The following is a 22,963-nucleotide window of genomic DNA, read 5'->3' on the forward strand; positions in this document are numbered from 1 at the left end:
ACAGTATCAAAACAGAACCGACTTGTGAGAGAAATAGACCCTGGGGAGATGAGAGCAGCGATTTTGAACTTAAATAAAGGGAAGACTTCGGGTCCAGGTGGTCTGCCTAACGAATTACACGGCAATCTTTGCAAGGAGTTGGTTACTATTTTGACAGAATTGTTTAATTTCCTTTTACAGGAGGGGGTGGATATGCCCAGGTCTTGGAGTGAGGCAGTTATAAGCCTCATTTTGAAACCAGGGAAGGATCGGGCCCTCTGTAGCTCATATAGGCCAATTTCTCTGCTGAATTCAGATTATAAGCTTTACACACATATATTGGCTAACAGGCTTCGGAGTGTGATTTGTGATTTGATTCATGAGGACCAGAAAGGGTTTGTCAGAGGTAGATACTTGCATGAATTGACTCATGATTTACTGGGGACAGTGGATCTGGCGACCACCGAAAAAGTTCCCCTATCAGTCCTTACGTTTGATGCAGCTAAAGCTTTTGATCGTGTAAATTGGTGTTTCCGACAACGTGTAATGGAGGCCTTTGAGATGGGCCCGAAATTTATAAAGGCAATTCAGGTTATTTACAAAGATCCATCAGCTCGTATCTTGATTAACGATAAGTTATCTTCAAGGGTGTCCATTATTTCCTCTTCTTTTCAATTTATACATCAAACCTTTAGCAGCCAAAATTAGGGCGGATAGAGCGATCCCTACTTTTCAATGTATGGGCTGGGAGAAGAAGGTTGCTCTATATGCTGACGATCTTATGATATACACGGGTGACTTGACGCAGGTTTTTTCTAGAATTCTATTATGTTTGAAGGAATATGGAGATGTTTCGGGCTATTCCGTTAATTCAGAGAAAACTGAGATTATGTGTTGGAATACTACCTTTGATAGTCCCCTGGTCAAGCAACAGATCAGATATCTGGGTATTCAAGTTATTTCCAATCTCAAAGAATTGGCTAGGGTCAATTTCGATAAGCTCTGCAAGGAGACTCGTAACTTACTGAAGACCTGGGCCGGGCTCCCTCTGTCTTTTGTAGGTAGAGTAAATATCCTTAAAATGATTAGTCTCCCTAAATTTACATTCCTGTTTAACACAATCCCCTTGGAATTTAAGAAGAGATGGTTTCCTAAGATGCAAGCTGACTTAACTTTGTTTGTTTGGTCCTCAAAAGGTGTTAGGATTGCCTGGCAAAAACTATGTAGGCCCAAGGGGAAGGGGGGATTGCAGTTCCTGCTTTTTACAAATATTATTTAGATTTTCACTTGAAAAATGTTAGGATCTTACTACGGGATAGGTCTGAATACACGTTATTTTGGGGCGCAGTGACTCAGGAGTTTTCGGCGGCTGGCTGCCGATTTTTATACAAGTTTGGTCACCCAAAAATTTTCAAAAAGATCCGATTGAAGCTTCTTAAAGATGCTGCTAGAGTATGGTGGTTGGTACGCCAAGTTTTTCACATTTACTATTATAGTCCCTGGGCTCCGGTCTGGGATTCCCCTGGCACTCCTGAGTTTCTTCTAGACAAACTGGCTTTGGTGTTAAAGGGGGTGACGAAGTGGGGACAACTCTTGAAGGATGTGAAGCCGGTGCCATGGTCAGAATTGGAGGAATTAACAGATCACAAGCTTTCAAGGTTTAAGTATTTACAACTAGCAAATTGGGCGGCATCTCTTCAGGAGAAAGGGGGAGTGTATAATCCTTGGGAAGAGAAATTATCCTCGATCTTGGTAAATAAAGAAGTTTCTGTTTGGTATCAGGCATGCCTCGATGCACCAGACTCAGTGGTTTTGTCTCTTGAGAAGAAATGGGGAGAGGTTTTTCCAAATCTGGATTTAGCGCATATTTGGGAAAGGGCAAGATCTATGCTATGGTCGGTAACTAGATCAGCCGCTTTGAAAACAAATCAACTGTTCACAATGCATAGGGTTTATTGGTTTCCTCAGAGGCTGTCCACGGTGGGGAAGTCAGAAAAAAAGTGTCCGCGATGTGGGAGCCTAATGCAAACGATGTACACATGTTTTGGAACTGCCCAAATCTAGGTTTTTTTTGGTCGGGATTAATGGTTTTCTTAAGCAATTTATAAGTACCGATATAGCAGTGACCCCACCTCTGGTATTTTTTGGCGTTTTCCCTGACTCAATATGGGAACAGAAGTTATCTAGGCCGTATAAGGGTATATTGTTTTTGTTGATACTACTGGCCAGGAGACAAATATGTCTAAAGTGGGTCAGTCCTATACCTCCGAATGTTTCGGATTAGCTGTTTTCAGTAGATTATTTTTCTTGTTTAGAACGCAGTGGTCCAATGGGTAATAATGATGAATGTTGGGCCATCTGGGAAAATGCTCGGCAAAATGGAATTACTCTTGATATGTAGTCCTATGATTATTTTTGCCTTTACTACATTAAGTAGTCCAATGATTATTTCTGCCTCCTTTCCCCCCTCATTCCTTCTGCTCTCTTTTCCTCGCTCACGGATTTGTGGTTGGAAAAGAGCATTGGGAGGGCCCGGGAGAGGTGAAGTGCGGCATCTAATTGGTTCTAAGCCTGGTTAACTAGGTTACCATGTTTGATGTTGGTTGATGACCCTCATGCAGCATGGTGGGATTCACTTATGAGGACAGAAAAAAAAGAAAAAAAAAGATTCACCAATACTTGATGTTCCAGGCCACTAAAAGTTTCATTCTCAACCGTTTCAACCCCACTAGAATATTGATTCACCCTATCTATTGTTCTTCCTGTTTGCTCACTTGTTCTTTTTAAATCAGTCTTAGATCCAACCGTTTATCTTCTTTTTGATCTTGCTCTCACTGCTTGGCTTTCTCTCATCCTCAACTAACTTTCCTTGTATCTTTTCCATTTTTAATTTTGTTTTTCATGTTTAGTCTTTGCCTTCTTGAGAGGATTGCTAGTTTGGGAAACAGAAACAGCTTGATAGTCTGCGGATGGGACCTGACATTCTGGGAGGAGGAGCAGCAAAGCAAGGCAAGCAGCGAGGTGGTGAGGTGGCAGCAGCGGCTACTGTACGTGGGAGCCGGAGCAGAGCACCAGAGCACTGAGTTATTGTGGGCCAGACTTCGGGGGCCCAGGTTATCACTCTGAAATTGGGCAACTTCTAAGTTCTGCAGAAGCGCGGCTGACAGTTCACCGCCCGACCTTCTTGATGGCCCTTTTCTCGGCCCCCTGCCTCCCCCGCTCGCTGACTGCTGGGGATATTTACTTACAACCCACCAGGACCTTGGACCTCTCCTACACGGTGGAGGGAGAAGTGAGGATGAGAGAGGCAGAAGAAGCAGCAGCCTGAAGTAAGAGAATCGCAGAGGTACTACGATTCTGTGGAGGAACTCGGCTCAATCGCCACAGGATGCAAGTGGTGAAGCAAGGTAGGGGCAAGCGTTCGAGAGGTCTGGAGGCTCAACTGAAGCATATGGCTCTGTGCCTATCTCAGTGTGTGCCTAACTGGAGGTTCTGGAGCTGGAGTTGGTGGAGGCAAGTGGCTTATGCACCGCACAAATGTGCCGGGAGGAGTGATTACTTTTTAAGTACCTTTCCTGGCATCTGCAGTTCAAGCTTTTCCCTATAGCTCTCTTTGTTCATCTTCCTCTAGCCCATATCTGTCATGCCTGCTCCAGGTACTAGAGTCCTAACAAGATCCACCTGGTACACTGCTTATTTACTTCTCCAGAATATTTAATTGAGCTAAATTGAAGCTCGCCCGCTATATTTTGTGCTTGTCGGGCACTTTGTTCGCCAGATCTCAGGAGTTCTGTGGAGGTGCTGCAGCCATGCTTTTGTTCCTCCCCTTACAGCTGTGGTTCCTGTAGATCTTATGCAGTAATGGCGTGGCAGCACTGGAATGGCTCAAACGGCCCTAAAGTTTGTAAGGACACAATCCTTGACAAACCAAGGGGGGTGTTGTGGCATTAGTGGTATGCAATGGGGGGAAGCTCACCACGTTCCACGGAGATGGTTCGTTCAGGTACTGGTACAGCTTGTGGGTCCTGGTGTACCCTTCCCCATCCTTTGTGAACCTTGCTACAAACCTCTAGGTTTGATTGGATCACCTGGCTCATTTTCTAAGGTATCTTGGAGTATATAATGGCAGCAAAGAAACTTCACTCTGGAATAATTTTATCCGTCAGACTTTGTCAAAAAACAAAATCTAATCTGTTAACTAATTGAGCCCCCACCTTGGTATTCTTAAAGGCAGTGGTATCATTCCTGCATGCTTCCAAAAAGCTCCAGAAAATTCTTGCTTGTCAAATCCGTGGGGGCGATCAGGCCGCTTCTCAGCCAAAAGTTGGAGATGTCTCTCCCACCTGGTCTTGAGTATGCTAACCCTCTTAAACACCAGCAAAATTCAGTAGCCAATCCTACCTATGGAGAGCAGAGCATATGGAGTTCCCCCATTGACTAGTAATAGAAAAGAAGCACCACAGACATTGTCAGTCTCTCAGTCATTGATCGTGTTAGATTACATGCTACCGGATATATCACCTTTGAAAACTAGTCCTGGGGTAGTAAATAGAAGCATGGCATTCCCTCTGTCAGTAAAGCCTATAATACAGTCTGTAATGCAGAAAACGTCAATAGACTGGTATTCTAGCACTCCAAGTCACGCAGGCGGGAGGGCATTACAGTAAACATTAACTCCTGACCTGTCCTTAAGTCCTCCAGTTAATATTTCAGCTGACTAGGGGCCTCATTCTGACCCTGGCGGTAAAATCCGCCAGGGCCGCGGACCACGGAAAGCACCGCCAACAGGCTGGCGGTGCTTCCTGGGCCATTCTGACCGCGACGGTAAAGCCGCGGTCAGAAAACCGGGTCCGGCGGTTTCCCGCCGGATTAACCCCGGTTGGCCCAATCCTCCATGGCGGCGATTCCGACCCCCTTCCCGCCAGCCTGTTTCTGGCGGTGAAACAGGATGGCGGGAATGGGTGTCCTGGGGCCCCTGGGGGCCCCTGCACTGCCCATGCCACTGGCATGGGCAGTGCAGGGGCCCCCTAACAGGGCCCCATTAAGCTTTTCACTGTCTGCTGAAAAGCGCGACGGGTGCTACTGCACCCGTCGCACACCTGCAACACCGCCGGCTCCATTCGGAGCCGGCTTTAGTGTTGCAGGCCGCTTTCCCGCTGGGCCGGCGGGCGCTATTTTGGCTAGCGCCCGCCGGCCCAGCGGGAAAGTCAGAATGGCCCCAGCGGTCTTCCGACCGCGGAGCGGCCATCTGGCGGTTCCCTCCAGGCGGGCGGCGACCGCCGCCCGCCCAAGTCAGAATGAGGGCCTATGTGTGCTACTCTAGAACGCTCCAAAGTCTGGAGCGTATTCTATTGTCTATCTTGGCTTTACTGGAAAAACACACAGATAATTTGGATCATTTCCTTGACATTTTGACGGTTATTCTCAAGGAGAAGCCTTTTTCATCAGCTGGGGCCATGAAGGGGAACAGTTCGACTTCTCATCTGCCCAGAATGGTACACTGAGGACCACAAGCCGGTCGCTCCAATGTCAAGCCCCTTCAAAAGGTAAACCACAGGGACCGGTCTATGAATTTAAACAACCTAGAAGATCTTTTTAAAGAAGACGGGCACTCCGACCAAATGGCAGTCATCATTGGAGGGAGGGACCATATGCAAACTTCTGAGCATGGGAAAGGTATGGATGTGTACCCAATCTTTAAAAAGAAACAGGAAAAAGTTGGAAATATGGGCCCCTCGGCTCAGATCGCCGAATCAGAAGATGCCCAGAAGCCGGGAAAAGGTAAAGACAAGGGAAGGCAAAGAAGAAAGCTAAAAAAGAAACTGAGAATGATAATTAAAAGATGCGCAAGGAGAGTTAAATTTCAAAACCCAGAACCACAACCAGAAACCCAGATAGAATAGAATATCATACAAGTTAGTGGCGCCAAAGAAACTATCCAGGAGAAGCCATTTTCGGGTAATCCGGAGGACTTCATTGACAAAGGCAAAGAATCTGATGGTTTAAAAACTGATAAAGATTACTATCAGGCAAGGACCATAACCCCCATAAACAATAGGTTTAAAGCCTCCAATGGGGTATTACCTGTACTTAATCTGACTATGAACCCATACGTCCCAAACATGCCTTGTTAAATGGGCCCGGAAAATAGGGATTCGTGCCAGGCTAAGCGGGAAGGGCAGCATGGGTGGCAAAAGGGAATGAAGGTGGCCGAGATCATGAAGACCCTAGATTTTATTGTCCTATTTGATGATGAGATTTCCGTTCCTAATAGATCATAATTACTGTATTTTTTGGCTCAGATAGAAAACTATAAAGAGTAGTGATATCAAACTGGTAGATTTACTAAATGTGGGGAGAGATAAAATCTAAGGGTTACCTTCAATTCACCTACAATAGTTAGCCTGATAATGACTAATTGTGAATTTTTCATATCAAGAGGGTTTGATATAGTCCTGTTCATTTGGTAGAAGGGATGACTTTAACTTTACTAATGGGAATAGACCACCCCCACAGATAATGGGACAACTTCACCTGAGGAGTTGGGCTGAAATGCAAAATTAACCGTAATTTCCTGTACTGCGGGGAGAAGAAGGGTTTCCCTTCTGAAACAAAATTCAACTACTGTGGAGTGGGAGGATAACTTGCAGCGGTAGCTGTGGTCAGCAGGAGCCCTGCATGAATAAGGGGCTAGGCCCACAGCAAGTACCTACCCTATTTAGCAATCAAATTAAGAACATCTCTTGGACCTTAGAGGGTTGCTCTAAAAGTGTAGCCAAAATTTAAAATTTTGCTTCATTAAATGCACATATATAACATTTCCAAGAAACATGGGTAATGGGTGCATTAGAGGTAAAATATTATTTTGCCATTAATAGCCCCGCAAAAAAGTCTAGGAAGGGGCATGCAAGAGTTTGTTTCACCACTCTAATGAGTACATATTGCTCATGGTCTTGTCTCCTTGGTCTGACCCATCATACCCTATTGCTGTCTGGCTTCTGCCTCCCAGTTTTTGGCAGGTTCCCCCCATCTCTGTGTGCCCCTTCCCAATTCAAATCTTTCACCTTTTGTGGTCCTTGGCAGCATAATTCTTTGCTCTTTCTGCACTCTCTGCTCTCTCCTTTAAACATTCTCAGCTCTCCCATTTACTTCTTGCAATTGATGAATCACTGTTTTATGCATCTCTGCAGGCACTGATGCTTGTTTTACTAGTGTGTATAAAGCGCTAGGGAATAAGCGTTAAATAATTTGTTTTGGCTCTCTTAATTAGACCCTCCAGGATCATGTGGTTTTGCAATTTGCGAAAAAATAGCGAAATCAGCAGTTTAGCAGAAAGCCAGCGCTTTACAAATGTACACATGAAATTTGAAGGGTTCCGACCCTCCTTGTATTGGTCCAGTGCCACCAGGCCAATAGAAGGAGGGTCCCACAGCAGGCAGGCGAGGTGGTGTATATCTACTCCTCACCTTTCCTGCCTCCTGATCATTCCATTCGGGCCATACACCACGTTCGGGGCACACACGATGATGGAGGACAGACAGGAGGACAAAGACCAGGCACCACAGGTAGCGTACCCTGATCCTTTGTGTTTTGTACTCCCTGGGCACAGGACACAGGCAGCAGGCTCGGGGCCATTTCTATACTTTTTAAAATGTATGCTGGCAGCTTCCCACCGCACAGGTGTCCGGCTGCAAATACTTAAATAAAAAGAAATGCACCGAGCCTGCCGCCCATGCCCTGTGTGCAGCGGGCCCTAAAATAAATAAATGCCCCTCCCTGTGGGCCGGGGGGGGTGCATCTCTTGTTTATTTAGGGCCCACCACACACAGGACACAGGCAGTGGGCCCGGGGCCATTTCTGTACTTTTTTAAATGTATGCTGATAGACCCCCCTGCATGGGCGGACTGCTGTATACATAAAAAAAAAAAATGCCCCCAGGCCCGCCGCCTGTGCTCTGTGCTCAGCGGGCCATAGAATAAATAAAGGCCGCCCTTGTGGGCCGGTGGCACATCTCTTGTTTATTTAGGGTCACGCATAGGACATAGGCGGCAGGCCCGGGGCCATTTCTGTAATTATTTTAATGTATACTGCCAACCACCCACTGCATGGGTGGCTGGCTCCATTCATTTAAAAAAAAAAAAAAGAAATTCCGCTGGTCCTGCTGCCCGTGCCCTGTTGGTGGCGAACCCTAAAACAAATTAACGCCTCCCCCGTGGGCCGGGCGGCATTTCTTGCTTATTGAGGGCCCACCACGCACAGGACACAGGCAGTGGTCCTGGGGCCATTTCTGTACTTTTTTTAATGTATGCTGACAGACCCCCCTGCATGGGCGGACTGCTCTATACATAAAAAAAAAAAAATGCTCCTGGACCCGCCACCCGTGCTCTGTGTGCAGCGGGCCCTAGAATAAATAAATGCCCTCCAGTGGGCCGGGGCCACACCTCTTGGTTATTTAGGGTCACGCATAGGACAAAGGTGGCAGGCCCGGGGCCATTTCTGTAATTTTTTTAATGTATACTGCCAACCACCCACTGCATGGGTGACTGGCTCCATTCATAAAACAACAAAAAAAATGCCCCTGGTCCTGCTGCCCGTGCCCTGTGGGTGGCGAACCTTAAAACAAATTAACGCCTCACCCATGGGCCGGGGGCATTTTTGCTTATTTAGGGCACACCGCGCATAAGACATGGGCGGTGGGCCCGGGGCCATTTCTCTACTTTTCTGTACTTTTTTAACACTGTATGGTCTGCTGATTGCATACATTTAAAAAACAAAAAAAGAAATGCCCCCGGATACCCTGCCCATGCCCTGTGTGCGGTGGGCACTAGAATAAATAAATGCCCACCCCGTGGGCCAGAGGGGCATCTCTTGTTTTATTTAGGTCCAGCTTTGCGCAGGAGAGAGGCGAGGGCCCAGGGCCATTTCTGTACTTTTTTTTAATGTGTACTGCCAGCAGCGCACTCCATGGGCGGCCATTTGTATATATTAAAAAATAAAATAAAATGCCCCTGCACCTGCCGCCCGTGCCCTGTGCGCAGTGATCCCTAGAATAAATAAATGAGCCCCGTGGGCCAGAGTCACATCTCTTGTTTATTTAGGGCCCGCCGCGCACAGGACATGGATGGTGGGTCCAGGGCCATTTCTCTACTTTTCTGTACTTTTTTTTATGTATGCTGCCAGCCGCCCACTGTATGGTCAGCTGACTGCATACATTTAAAAAAAAAAGAAATGTCCCCAAACCCCCCGCACGTGCCCTGTGTTCGGCAGGCACTAGAATAAATAAATATCCATCCCGTGGGCCAGAGGGGCATCTCTTGTTTATTTAGATCCTGCCGTGCACAGGACAAGGGTGGGGAGTCTGGGGCCATTTCTGTACTTACTTAAATGTATACTGGCAGCCGCCCAGTCCATGGGCAGCTGTTTGTATATATTTTTTTTTTGTAAAAATGCTCCTGGGTCTGCCACCCATGCCCTGTGCGTGGCTAGCCCTAGAATAAATAAATGACCCCAGTGGGCTGGGGGCACATCTCTTGTTTATTTAGGGCCTGCCACACATAGGAAATGGGTAGCAGTCCTGGGGCCATTTTTGTGATTTTTAAAATGTATACTGCCAGCCACCCACTGCAAGGGCAACTAGCTGCATACATTTAAAAAAAAAAAAAAAAAAAATGCTGCTGGGCCCACTGCCTGTGTTGTGTGAACGGCGGGCCATAGATCAATAAATGCCCACTTGTGGGTTGGGGAGCATCTATTGTTTATTTAGGGCCCGCTACGCACAGGACATGGACAGCGGGCCCGGGGCCATTTCTGTACTTTTTTAAATGTATGCTGCCATCCGCCCACTTCATAGGTGGCAGGCTGCATACATTTAAAACAAAATAAAATGCCCCTGGATCTGCCGCCCGTGGATCTGCCACTGTGCCCCTAAAATAAATAAATGCTTCTCCGTAGGCCAGGGTGACATTTCTTGTATATTTAGGGCCCGCTGCGCACAGGAAATGGGCAGCCAGCCCAGGGCCATTTCTGTCTTTTTTTAAATGTGTGCTGCCAGCCACCTAATGCATAGGGGGCCAGCTGCATACATTTAAAAAAAGAAATGCCCCCAGGGCCCGCCACCTGTGTCCTGTGCGCAGCGGGCTCTATAATAAATAAATGCCCACCCCGGCTGTGGTTTATTTAGGGCCCGTCACACACAGGACCCTGTGTGGCAGGCCCTAGAATAATATATTGCCCCCCTGTGGGCCTGGGGGGCATCTCTTATTTATTTAGGGCTATTTTTATTTTATGTTTAGTTCCTGCCGTCCACTGGGCAAGGGTAGCAGGGCATTGGGGGCATGTTTTTTTTTTTTAATATTAGGTCCCACCGCCCACTGGGAATGGGTGGCAGGGCCCTGAGAGGGCATGTATTTTTTTTAAAAATGTTTAGGGCCTGTTTTTTTATTTCTTTGTTTGGAGGGGTTGAGTGGGTTTGTTGGGGCAGTTTGGAACAACTTTTTGATTTTCCTTACCATTCTTTATGCGCTGTTCTTATTCTCCTCCCCCCCTCCACAAGTGCAAAAAGCCATGCTTATGAGCCCCTATTTTCAAAGTATGCGTGTACAAATTTGTTTTGAACGATTTTATGTTTCCCTTTCTTTGCAGGTGGCCCTTCCTAACCTTTTTTGTCCTTTGTCAGAATCCATCCAACCTCATTTAAAAAATGTAAAGTTTTCCATTGTGGTTCCATTTCAGTTTCCTTTGTCATTAATTTTTTTAGTTGCCTTTCTGTACATATTTAAACTCAATGTATGCAACATTGCTTCAAAACGATGCACGTTTTCCTTCCTTTGCAACTGGCCATGCTGTTTTAACACTGTGGGGGTCATTATGACCCCGGTGGTGAGTGTAAATGTGGCGGTAGTACTGCCAACAGGCTGGCGGTACATACTGCCACATTATGAGAATGGCGGGTTGGCTGCAGCCAACCGCCACTTCTCCACTCATGTCACCATGGCGGTATCAGCCTCCAGGCCGAAGATATCAATCTCCAGCCCGGCGGCTGGCACAGTATCGCCGGCGGCATTATGAGCCTGCCTACCACCATGGGTTTCGTGGTGTTAGCAATGCCACGAAACCATGGCGGTAGGCCCTACCGGTGACAGGGAAATCCTTCCCTGTCACCTTTAGGTGGCCCCCCCACCCTCCTAACACATACCTGAAACCCCCCACCCACCCTCCTTTTAAAGCCCTCCACCCCCCATTTCACACACTAACCCACCCACCCCGACATTCAAGACCCCCACTCCCCGACACCCCCCTCCGATCATCACACACACACCCTCCACCCCCTCTGCACCTACCCCCCATACACACACACCCGCAACCATGCACCAGGCATACACCCAATCACTCACACTGGCATACACGCATTCATACACCCATACTTCCAGACATGCTCACATACATTCTTACACACAATCACACTGACATGCAGACACACACTCACTTCACCATTCTGACACGCATTCACTCACATGCATACAACCATGCAAACAACACAACACACACAGACGCATTCACACACTTACACATTTATGCACACACTCAGAAACACACACACAACACCCCCACTCTCCTACCTCCCTCCCCTGTTGGAAGCCTGACTTCCCTTTGTCAAGGAGGTCTTCTGGCAGGGAAGGGGAAGGGGCATTGCTACAGCAAGCAGTGCCCCGCCAGCAGAACACCGCCAGGCCATATCACAGGTCAAGATATGTCTGGCGGCATTTCTACTGGCGTGGCGGTGCTGATGGTAGCAGTGCCACCTTACCACTATCCGCCACCATGAACACTGCCGGATTTCCACCCTTTTTGTGGCGGAAGTCCGGCAGTGCTCATAATATGGCGGACGGATGGTAACCGCTTTGGCAGTATTTTGGCAGCCGTCACTGTGGCGGTAAGTGGTTTTTATCGCAAAAGTCAAAATGACCACCTGTGTTTGCTCAACTCCATTTGAGAGCCGCTGATTTCCAGAGTGGCTTTGTTTCCCCAGGTTTGCATGTTTTCCCTTTATTTGCAAGTGAATCAGAGTTTAGTGCATTTTTTAATCACTGCTTCCCTACATATATGTAGATCTTTCGGATTCCTGGGGAGCGACAACCACCACCCCAAAAGCAAGATGGAGAAGCTTATGCAACCTGTGAAGGCCGTGAAACATCGATCACATCTGGCTACCCAGATAACAGCAGCAGAACGGGCCAGAGAGTACAGCGACATGATGCATGCTGATGGTGAAGTGCTGTTTTGCAGTGTGTGCAACGTGGCGATCGACCACTTCCTAAAACACACAGTGGATATGCATGTGCAGTCCCAAAAACATTTGAATTGGTAGGCAGGTACTACAGACCCTCACTTATCACTGAAAGGTGCCTGTCAAATGCTTGTGAACTCACTTTTCATAAAGAGTACAGCTGCCAGTGTCTCAAACCAGGAAATAATAAGTGAGTGGGTCAATGTCTGCACAGCACTGAACATTCCATTAAGCAAAATCAACCACCCTGTGTTGCACAAGTTTCTCCAACCACCTAGCAGATACAGTGTCCCTCTCGAAGTGCAGCCATGGAACTGTAGCTCAAATAGTTGTGAGGGTGCTCACAGAGTACAACAAAGCCTTTCAGGACGTTATTTCTTTTAATACAGACAACACGGCATACATGCTCATTCAAGCAACACTGTGTTGAGAAATCTTTATACAAACTCCATACATATCACCTGCTTAGCACACATAATGAACCTCGTTGGTGAGTCATTCTCAAAGCCTTTGTAGAGCTCAATGCCTTTCATCTGTTCTTCTCACTAATGTTTTACATGGCCAGTAGCAAAAAGTGAAGGTACCTGCCACACGTTGCTGAGTACCATGGGATGAAACCACAGATGGCATCTGACCCTTCCAATACCTGCTGGAATTCTTGGTTTGCTGCTGTCCAGCACCACTGCAAGCACTTAATGCCTATGCTGGGTTGAGTCTGAGATGCAACTCTGCAAGTCTCCCCCAGATTCCCTTGAAAATCTACAGAGCTTTCCGAACAGTGACCAGAAAAACTGTATTAAAGTTCAATTGGAAATTGTGGCAAAAAAAAATCAGAACATATTAAGTCTTATGGACGTATTTCACAGCCAAACACCAGTGACAATAAAGGTATATGATTATCTAGAGGACCTCCACGTGAACCTCACAAGCAATTCAGTCCTCACTCTGGGGTCACTGCAACCATTCCTAGAGTCATCTGCCGGGTGCTAAATTGACTCTGGCACAAAAAGAAAAGATAACAGCCCTGCTTAATGAAGCTGTTGAAAATTCCTTTGGAAAGGTGGGCAAGTACATGGGGGAAGCCCAACCAGGCATTGGGTTCCTGAAACAAATACGCCTTTTCAATCCTGCACGAAGCTGTATCCTACCCAAGGACAAGACTGCATAGTCGGCCATCCCTGATTTGAGCATGGTGCTTGATCAGGAGCTTTGCTTTCACTTTGAACACATAGGCCCAGAAGCAGTACAGGCATCAGTTTCAGGGGTGATTGACACTGACCTCTTTTGGTGTGGGATTCCAGTCTTTTCACAGCTAGCAGCTGTGTATAAGGACTGTGTGACCACATCTGCAGATGCTGAGAGGAGCAACAGCATCTGCAAAATTATTTTGTCAGCCAGACGTCAGTCCCTCTCAGAACAATCAATCTGGGCATTATTGTTTTTTCATTACATTCAGCAGCACAACATCGGACTAGATTTGGACTGCTCAGAAGGATTGCATATACACGGGCATGATCAAAATCTTAGGAGACAAGCATACAGGTTCCATGGTTATCATTCCTTTACAAGTTTATGTCGTGTGTAGTCCTTGCCCCAAACAATTGTCTCAAATGTAAATAAACGTAAAAATAAGATCCCTGTGTTTGGTGCTTAAAGAATGGTAAAATAAAGTGCCACAAAAATGCAACAAAATCTGCCTATTTGTGCCGCAAAATTTGCCAATCAATGCCGCAATATCCTGGGGGAGTCTGCTTAATATTGCAGTCTAGCACATCTCTTTGAATACTGATTACATATTTACATATTATCATTTGCTTTTTAAACGAGAGCAACAAAAACTTTCAGTCTTGCTCAAATTCTTTTTCCTGCTGCATTTGTGTTCAGGAGAGTTTTCTTCCCCAAACTGCTCTTGTTTTCTCAAAAGGCTTAGCTACAGAGTGGATTCCAGGTTGGTATGGCCAGTTGTAACAAATGGCAGGCATTCAAAGATAACTCTATCCAGCCTGACCCCAAACTTAAATCTTAACCCTGAATCATTGAAAAAATTCTAGTACGTTCCTCTTGGCCTACAATAGCATCCTAGCAGGTTCATGGAACTTGTGGCCTCAATTCAAGCAGAGACAAAATTGTCTTGAGATTTACTAGCCATGGAAATTCACAAAAATTACAGTGATCGATTAGTTCCTGCAGGAAGTAAACTATTATCAGTACAAATTCTCTATTCACTATTCTCATTCATTACCCCACTAGGAGACTTTCTAGACCTTAATTAACAAATTTGAGGGCATATTTACAAGCCCTTTGCGCCTCCTTATGCCACATTAGTATAATTTTGTATGCTAATTTGGCATTGGGTAGGCATTTCCGACAGTGCTTGCATTGCGCCACTTTGTGAACCTTTGTGTCACATTATGCCTGCACCAGGCATAATATATGCAAGGGGGGGGGGGCGTTCCAGCGCTGGGAGGCCCTAAAAAATGGAGCAGTGAAATGTACAATTTGGAGGAGTAAGACAGGATTAAAGGTCTGTAAAAACGTCTGTGAATAGGGCCCAGACAAATTATCAGAACCAGTGTAGTAGTAGTAATAGTAAGAGCGTTGTTAGCAGTAGTATTAGCAGTGGCAGTATTAGTAGTAGTAAACTGCATAGTATTACTAGCACTACTCCTATTAGAAGTAGTAGTTTCTGCACTTAAGATATTGCTCCTTTTGCTAGTAGTTGGACCAATACTAACAGTACTAGCGTCTGTTGTAGCTGTAGTAGTAGTGGTGCTACTAACAAGTATACTGCAGTCGAAGATGCATTACTACTACCCATAGGCTTGAAAGTAGTGGCATACCATTGGCATATAAGCTGTATTTCAAGCTAAGCAGATCTGTAGTGCGGAGAGGAATCACAAAGAATATACAAGTATCTCTATTTTGGTCAGAAGATGGAATCAAAAATCTTTGTGGGTGTGTAGCAGTGGGTTACAAATGCCAAGCCTAGTAGTCTGATGGATGTGTCAAGGCACAATTATTAAGCATGTAAACTTGTTTTTAGGAAATAAAAAAAAAGTGTAACCTTTTCAGTTCGGTCCTGCTCTAATGCCTCCTTCTGCTTCATAGTTTGAAGGAATGTAACCAAATAGAGGACAATCTAAATAAGATAAACATTTTCCAAAATGTTTATAATATGATAGATGAAAAGCTGACTTGAGAAAGACAACGAAAAGCAATGTCACTGTCTCAAGACAAATACGGCATCCAAATGCATGCATGCAACTTAAGAAATTCAATAAAAGTAGCACAAAATGACTTTCTGAAAAGGTTGCTTGGGAGTACCACAGAGTTAATCTAATTGTTGGTGACTGGCAAACAAGGTGTTGTGGGACACTTTTACAAGAAAGTGGCGCATCATTCCTGCTGCACCACTTTTCTTGCGATGCTCTGCGCCACTCTAGCGACACCTTGTGTGCGCTGTATTTACAATGTGGCGCACCATGTTGCACGTTAGAACAATGTCAAAAATATTGCCCTTATTGTTGCGCTTTTCAGGATTAGCACCGAAAATTATGGCGCTAATCCTGCAAAGTAAAGGGAGGCCCATAGTCTAATATGGGTGCATGCAAATGACACAAACATAGCACAGTATCCTCACATACTTGGGCTTTGAGAACTCTACTTTGGGTACCACCAGGACCCACTATGCGTCCGGCTGCCTCAGACTTCACAGTCGGAGTCCCCATGTTTGGATGAACATCCCCCACGATTATTTTATGTCCTAATGAGAACCTAGATGGCTATATATAGGGTCGAAATGCCGACAACACTTAAATGGACAGACCTTGGTGGTGTTTTCATATAGGTCAACTAATGTGACCATCTATTCCTTGAACAATTGTGGCTTTCTAAGATTGTACACCAATATACCAATCACTTCACAATATTGGAAATTGTTATTGTTTAGGCTTGTTTCACTTGGGGTGCACTTATCACTATTTCACTTGGTTTACTATTCAATTTTGTTTTCATTTTGATGACATTTATGAATAAATACTTCTGGATCATTTACAAGCCCATTGTGCTGCTGTAGCGTCATTTTCTTTTTACACTACGGCATGCAAAACAGTCACCCACCCTGCGCCGTATATACAAACTGACGCAATGTCTCCATTGCGCCAGTTTGTAAACCCTTGTGTCTCAATATACGTGTGCCAGGTATAATGTATGCAAGGGAGGCATTCCCTCACAGGGTGATTAAAAAAAATAGTGCAGTGAAATCTATCAGATTTCATGGTGCCATTCTTGCGTAATTTTGTAACTCCTTCCCAGGGCAGACGTTAAACTGATGCTAGACTCTTTTCATTAAGCCTCCTCAAGCTTTGCTGGACTAGTGTAAAAAAAATTGACACTAGTCCAGCAAAGCGCCACAAGTGAGTTAAAAAAAATTGACGTATTTGTACTAACGAGCGCCATGGTGGGCTGTATTATAAAAACAGCGCTACCATGGTGTTGTTAGGGGGGTACAGGGTGACGCAAGGAAACTGGTGCATTAGAGCTGATGCGCCAGTTCCTTGTAAATGAGGCCATTTGTTTGAAAATCACTATTACTACTGGTTGCCATACTTTTGCTGACTTTTGCTAGACAGAATGATCACTGTCCTCATTTATGAATCTTCATATTGATTCCTTAAATGCTTAAATGTGGAATAGGTTAGCCTACAATTGTTTTCACGTGAACAATGGTGCATGTTGTGATGTTTATACACGTGAACACAAGGGTAGCTCTTGTTTCTTAGTTTGAATTAAATAAAATAAAAAATATATATATATATGTCAACTGTGGATGAATATGATATCAGTTTTATAAGAAGATATTTCAAAATAAAACTACTTCTCTTCCCCTTGTTTCAATTGACTTTCCGCAGCCAAAATATCCATGTGAAAATAAACAGGTTCGTGGAAACGCCGCCGATCTCATAATTCTGATGGGGCAGATAACTCGTGTTAATGGCCCCTCAGGAATTAAGAGGCCTCTCTTCATGGCGGACTCAGACACTGCAGCCAGCTGATCTGGCCTGCAGTGACACCACTCGGGGCTAGCTTGACTTCACAGGAGCTTTCCAGAAAGAGCAACACGTGTATGTATGTTTTTGCATTTCTAAAGCGCAAACCTAAACCTACCTGGTGGGCGACCATGAGTTATATAGAGGATAAACTTCTGGGGGTGGATACACGTGAGAGGAGACCAGAGGGAGGAGGTAGAGCTCTTGAAGTGATGAACAGTCAGATAAAAAGGCACATGAAAGTCTCACTAAGGAGTAGCTCATTGTGATGAATTGTTATAAATGATAAAGTTAATATTATGCTTACTAAAATAATATTGAACAATTACTATAGATGAATTGAAGGATTTTTCACATTCTGTGTCTATGGGAAATGCTTTAATACATATAGGCCTAAGCCACATAAATCCGCCAAAGGATAAGAGAGTCAGACTGCCATCTACCGGTCAAAGAAGCATCTAGGAAAACCATAGTACTAAACTGTTACACATATGCAAGGGGGCAAACCGGGATGCACGTTGGCGACCTGTGCTCTGTACATGGTAGCACGTGCCAAACCACACATATAACACCCAAGTTAAAGACTTCCCGTTAGCGGCATAATGCACACAAAGCCCTTTGAACATTACCAAGGCAAGGGAGGGAGTCAGCGGTGACTCAGCGACCAGCCAGCAAGTAATAGATTTCTCAATCATGCTGGAAACGGCAGGAAATAAAAACAGCATGTGCCCTTAAATGACACACACACATCACTGACTATTCCACCCACGAAGGTGACACCAGCGTAGGCTGAAAACTGCTTTGTAGACCAGGCATGATGGGAAATCACACGGCCCAGCGATCTGCAATACTGGGGCCCTCAGTGTCAATGGGGCACTAGTGCCCTCTCTGCCACCAGAGGAGAATGTTTACACTTGGTGCTGTCTGTCACTTTTGATGGAGCCTAACATTCTCTCGGCTGACCCTTGTACCTTAGGACCTATCTGTCAGAGGGTGTTAGCGAGGCCTTCTGTGCCATCAACGGTGGCTTGTGCTCAAGTGCAGTGTCAGTCAAAGACTGGTGATGGAGCCTTATAGGCCATCTAGGGAGAATTGTTATGCTGATAAACTATTTGTTAAAGAGTGGTAGCCATGGCTTATAGCCGTATGAAGAGATGCTTGTATACAAAGGCACTGTCTGCCTGAGAGTGGTAGTGGAGGCGTATGGGCTGTCCAGAGAGGCCTGTACACCAAGGCACTGCCTGTCAGAGTGGCTCATTGTGTACACTAGGGCCCTATCCAGTGGAAGGGGGGAGGAAGTGCGGGAGGGGTGGAAAAAACATTACAATCAATTAAATTAAAACAAAAATCACTTACCTCGCTCCTCGCCGCTCCTCTCCGACGACTCGCTGCAGGCACAGGCTCCCAGTCTACCCTGTGGCCAATCCTGACACTGCTCAAAGCAGGGTCAGGACTGGAAGGGAACGCCGAGCCAGGGTCCTCTCAGGCAGACTGGGAGCCTGTGCAGGCTCTCTCCAGCCTGGCAACTGTGTTGCCAGGCTGAAGAGCGTACACTGGGCATGTACAATTGGCCGGACCGAGACCGCCGGGCAAACATACATGCGCAGTGAAGGGGAGTGCTGTGCACTCCCCCTCACTGCTCGTCACCCCCATGGGCCCTTTAAAACAAAAGGATAATAAACATTGTTTGTTATCCTTTTTTTTTAAAGGTTTTGCAGCTGCCACTGCTGGCGGAGTGGCAACTCTCCACCGCCCTAATGGAGGAGCTTCACCTGGCCCTATCTGTCATAAAGCGCTAGTGAAACCCTTTGTACCATCAATTGAGGCTTGTACACCAAGGGCGCCTGTCATAAAGTGCTAGTGGAAACTGCTTAGCCATCAACTAAGGCTTTTACAGTAGGGCCTTATCTGTAATAGAGCGCTAGTGAAACCCTCTGTGCCATCAACTGATGCTTGTCAACTAGGGTCCTAGCTGTCATAAAGCACAAGTGAAACCCTTTGTACCATCAATTGAGGCTTGTACACCATGTTGCTATCTGTCATAAAGTGGTAGTGGAACCCTCAATGCTATCAACTGAGGCTTCCACACTAGGGCCCTATCCCTCTGAACCATCAACCACGGCTTGTGTACTAGGGTCCTAGCTGTCATGGGGCACTAGTGAAACACTCTGTGCCATAAACTGAGGTTTGTGCACTAGGGCCCTGTCTGTCATAGAGTGTTAGCGGAGCATTACATGCTGTCAACAGACCCTTGTAACACTAGGACGCTAGCTGTCAGGGTAGTTGTGGAGTCCTTGGTGCTGTCAATGACCCTTGTAATGCTAGGGCGCTATTTGTCACACAGTGCTGATGTGCCATTAGGGAAGCGAATTATCTGTCAGAGTACACAAGTGGAGCCTGGAGTGCCGTCAACAGAGGCTTGTCACTGCGGCACTGCCATGAGTTGTATGTGCAAACCATAGTGACAAGGAGCAGGTGAGTGGAGCCCGAGCAAGCCGAAGCTAACTGGGATTGAGCCCAGGGGCAGTGTCAGGGTTTGCAGAAGCTTGGAACTCGTTGTTTCACCCTCAGAAACCACAGTGAACCTCCGACCTTGCGCTTGGCTGTCTAGAGTGTCACCTTGGCAGCTCAGTGGTAGTAGGACTGAGGCTAGGGTGGCGGCAAGAAGGAGAAACCTTGACCCCAAGATAAATCTTTTAAGTGTACTTATGTTAAGTATATTTTGGGCCTGGTCAAAGGAGTCTGTCCCTGTTGTATGATGCTGATGTCAGTGTATCAATTCCTTACCCGTTTTTGGTGATTTCCAGTTCTTTGGACCCACAACGTGTGGTCGTCGAAGTTGGTTCGGTTTGGCCCGATTCTCCATTTTTCGCCGTTTGATCCGAGGCGTTCGCTGAATTCGTAAAGGTGTCTGGATTTCCCTGTAGGAAGCATTAATACAATGAAACATTACCATCGTACCTGCCCTCCTCACCTCCATCCTGGCATTAATGAGAGATGGCGAGACAGGCCCCAGAGCTGCTCACATAGTCTTTCTTCGCTACCCATGCATTAAAGATTTTTGAGAGGCGATACGAGGCTTGCTGGAGAGGGTGGCAGGGCTACCCCTAGAGCTTCAACCCTGATGGGCACTGCTGAGAATCTAGGGCCAGACAGATCATTCCCGATATCAAAGGCCATTGGTAAATCTGGGATGTAAGGTGATAAAACAGGACATTGCGCAGAAGTGGGGGGCTGTAACTCCTCTGCGGCACTGAGACTGGGTGTTGGAATCATGGAAAAGGAAGTCTACATGGGACGGGGGTGTCAGAAGAAATTTGTGAAAATATGAGGAGACTGAATACAGATGTAGAGTAAAGGAAGGACCGGGCAAAGAAGCCATAGTTCTGATTTAGACATGGAAACCAAGGTCTGCCTGCAAAACTGCAGCATGTACATGGGCATGAATTAGATGGACTGGTGGGTCAGTGCGGGTGTTTAGTGATGAAGTGCTTTTGATTATACACTTCCTCTGTGCCGGATCCAGGCATTTAGAAAACAGAAGTAAGCTGCATGACGTAATGTTATGTTTGTTATTCTACTGAACATGTTTTGGTTTTTTTCTTTCATAAAACAATAAATATATATTTTTTTTAAAAAGAATAGCAATTACCAAACAGCGATTAGGAAAAACTCACTATTCGGAAATTGCTATCCTTAAATGTTTGTACACCTGGTCCTGTGTCCCTTTGGCTTTCTCCCAGCTGGCTACGTCTATCTCAGAGTGTAAGAGAAAATACAGTGATAGTAAAGAATGTTTATTCATTTATTTACTTATGTGCAGACATTACACAGAGGTGTCAGAGCGCTTTACAATAAAACGATGGAACACTACAGATTCTACAATTACTCATTGTGATAGTTACGTATTTACAAATTAGAAAAATCAAAATATATTAGATAATGCAAAGGAAAAAACAAAAACGGTCAATTTACAGAATTTCATATTTACAATGTTGGAGCTAAAGGTCATTAAAGCTCTTGCGGGTGTCATGGAACAAAGACAAATTATAGAATGTGAAGGCATAACAATAGTGAGAGCAATTGATAAGGTGTGCTATTGAGAAAATGTATTTGGAAAGAGAAGAGTTTTAAGGTCCTTTTTGAAGATCCAAAAAGAAATGGTGGTCCGAATGTTCAGAGGCGTCTATAAGTTTAGAGCTGAGTCTTCCTCCTTCGATCCTATCATGTATCTATTTGGGAGTTATCCCTGTAGCTGATCTATGACTTACCTCTAGCCACTTATGTGTATCCAGGGGGGCAACCAACCCAATGTCACTCAAGTCTCCAACGGTGAAGTCAACTGCCTGCATTTAGTCACACGTGGCTCATATGCTGTGCCGAAAGTCACTGTCGTCACCACCGGGTTGTTTCATCATCACAGTGAGGATTCATCCGTTGCTTTCTCTGTGGATTGTCTTTGACTGCTCACCGCGCCTTTCCCAACCAAGCTATACCCTGTATTCATTGCTGGCAATGCTGCCACCATAGCCATATTTTCCACCTTTGATTTCCTTGATGAGGTGGCTCCATACTGAGCCTTGTTTGTCCTCCACACGTGCAGCACAGGCCTGCATTTCAGTTACTACCAAGCCACCCTACCAGCCAACACTACTTTGAGCTTCACTGGGAACAGCAGCAATATATTGTATCTTTGAGTATGGTATTTTTTTTTTTTTACTTCAACAAACGTTCTTTGTTGTTGATAAATTTGTGCCCATAGCAGACCGATGTCTAATACCACAGGTCTATTTCCATCTCCAAACTGAGTGCTGCATGAGTCCAGTATATCTGTTAGTATCAGGTCCAGCCTATCTTTTGGTGTCTCTGGGTGTCCTGAAGATGTGATTCTGATGCAGAGTGTTTCTGGTTCCTGCAGTTTCTTCATTTCCTCTGCCTCCAGCGATGTGTGCCATTGGGTCTGGGTTTAACCATCTTTTAAGCTTTGTCTGTGGTTGGTGCAGGGGAACCAGGCCATCTTTGTGGTACTTCACACATTGCACCATTGCTCGGTATTGCAGATGGAGCTTTTGCAATTCTTAGGGATTTCCTAAGCTGAGGTTTTTGGTGACAGTTTGCTCTTCCCTGCCACTCACGTTTAGATGGTATTCACCACATCTTCTCTGGGTGTGGACTCAAAATATAGGTGGGATTATCTTCCTGCCCCACTGTAACCCTCACAGATCAGGAGCTCCAGCCAGGTCACATCCTCAGTGGCCACCACCCTCTCTTCAGTTTGTTCCAGTCTTTATATGTGGGACTATTATTGGCCCATCTTCTTGCTGGGTGCTGGAGGCCAGGGTCGGTAGACTCCACCTCATCTATGTTCTCACTGAGCTCCACCCTCAGTCTGTGATTCCTGCTCTGAATGTGGCTCCTCTCCCACCAGAGCAACCTTCTTCACAAGGCAGATCTGAGTCCTCCTCTCCCGAAATAGTCTTCAGATGCCTGGGCACCTCTCAGGTCTCCGGCACCTGGTTAGACTCGGCCTGAAGTCACAGTTGATGCCCCCATATTGCCTCCCTGGCGAGGACTGTGAAAAGCATTGCTCTCAGTCCCCCTCTATCACCCTTAATTATATTGTATAATAATCTGTATTTTCGCGAAAAGT

At 45.8% G+C, this 22,963-nt stretch overlaps 1 protein-coding gene across 1 annotated transcript in view; it reads right to left on the bottom strand.

Annotated features, from left to right (window-relative positions):
• ZNF831 (zinc finger protein 831) overlaps positions 1-22,963 on the bottom strand; it is a 413,436-nt gene that overhangs the window by 281,338 nt on the left and 109,135 nt on the right. The window contains exon 3 of the mRNA XM_069243423.1: positions 20,101-20,234. Within this exon, the coding sequence (XP_069099524.1) occupies positions 20,101-20,234 (134 nt within the window). The remainder of the gene's footprint in view (positions 1-20,100; positions 20,235-22,963) is intronic.

This window comes from Pleurodeles waltl, chromosome 7 (genome assembly GCF_031143425.1).
Source record: "Pleurodeles waltl isolate 20211129_DDA chromosome 7, aPleWal1.hap1.20221129, whole genome shotgun sequence".
NCBI lineage: Eukaryota > Metazoa > Chordata > Amphibia > Caudata > Salamandridae > Pleurodeles > Pleurodeles waltl.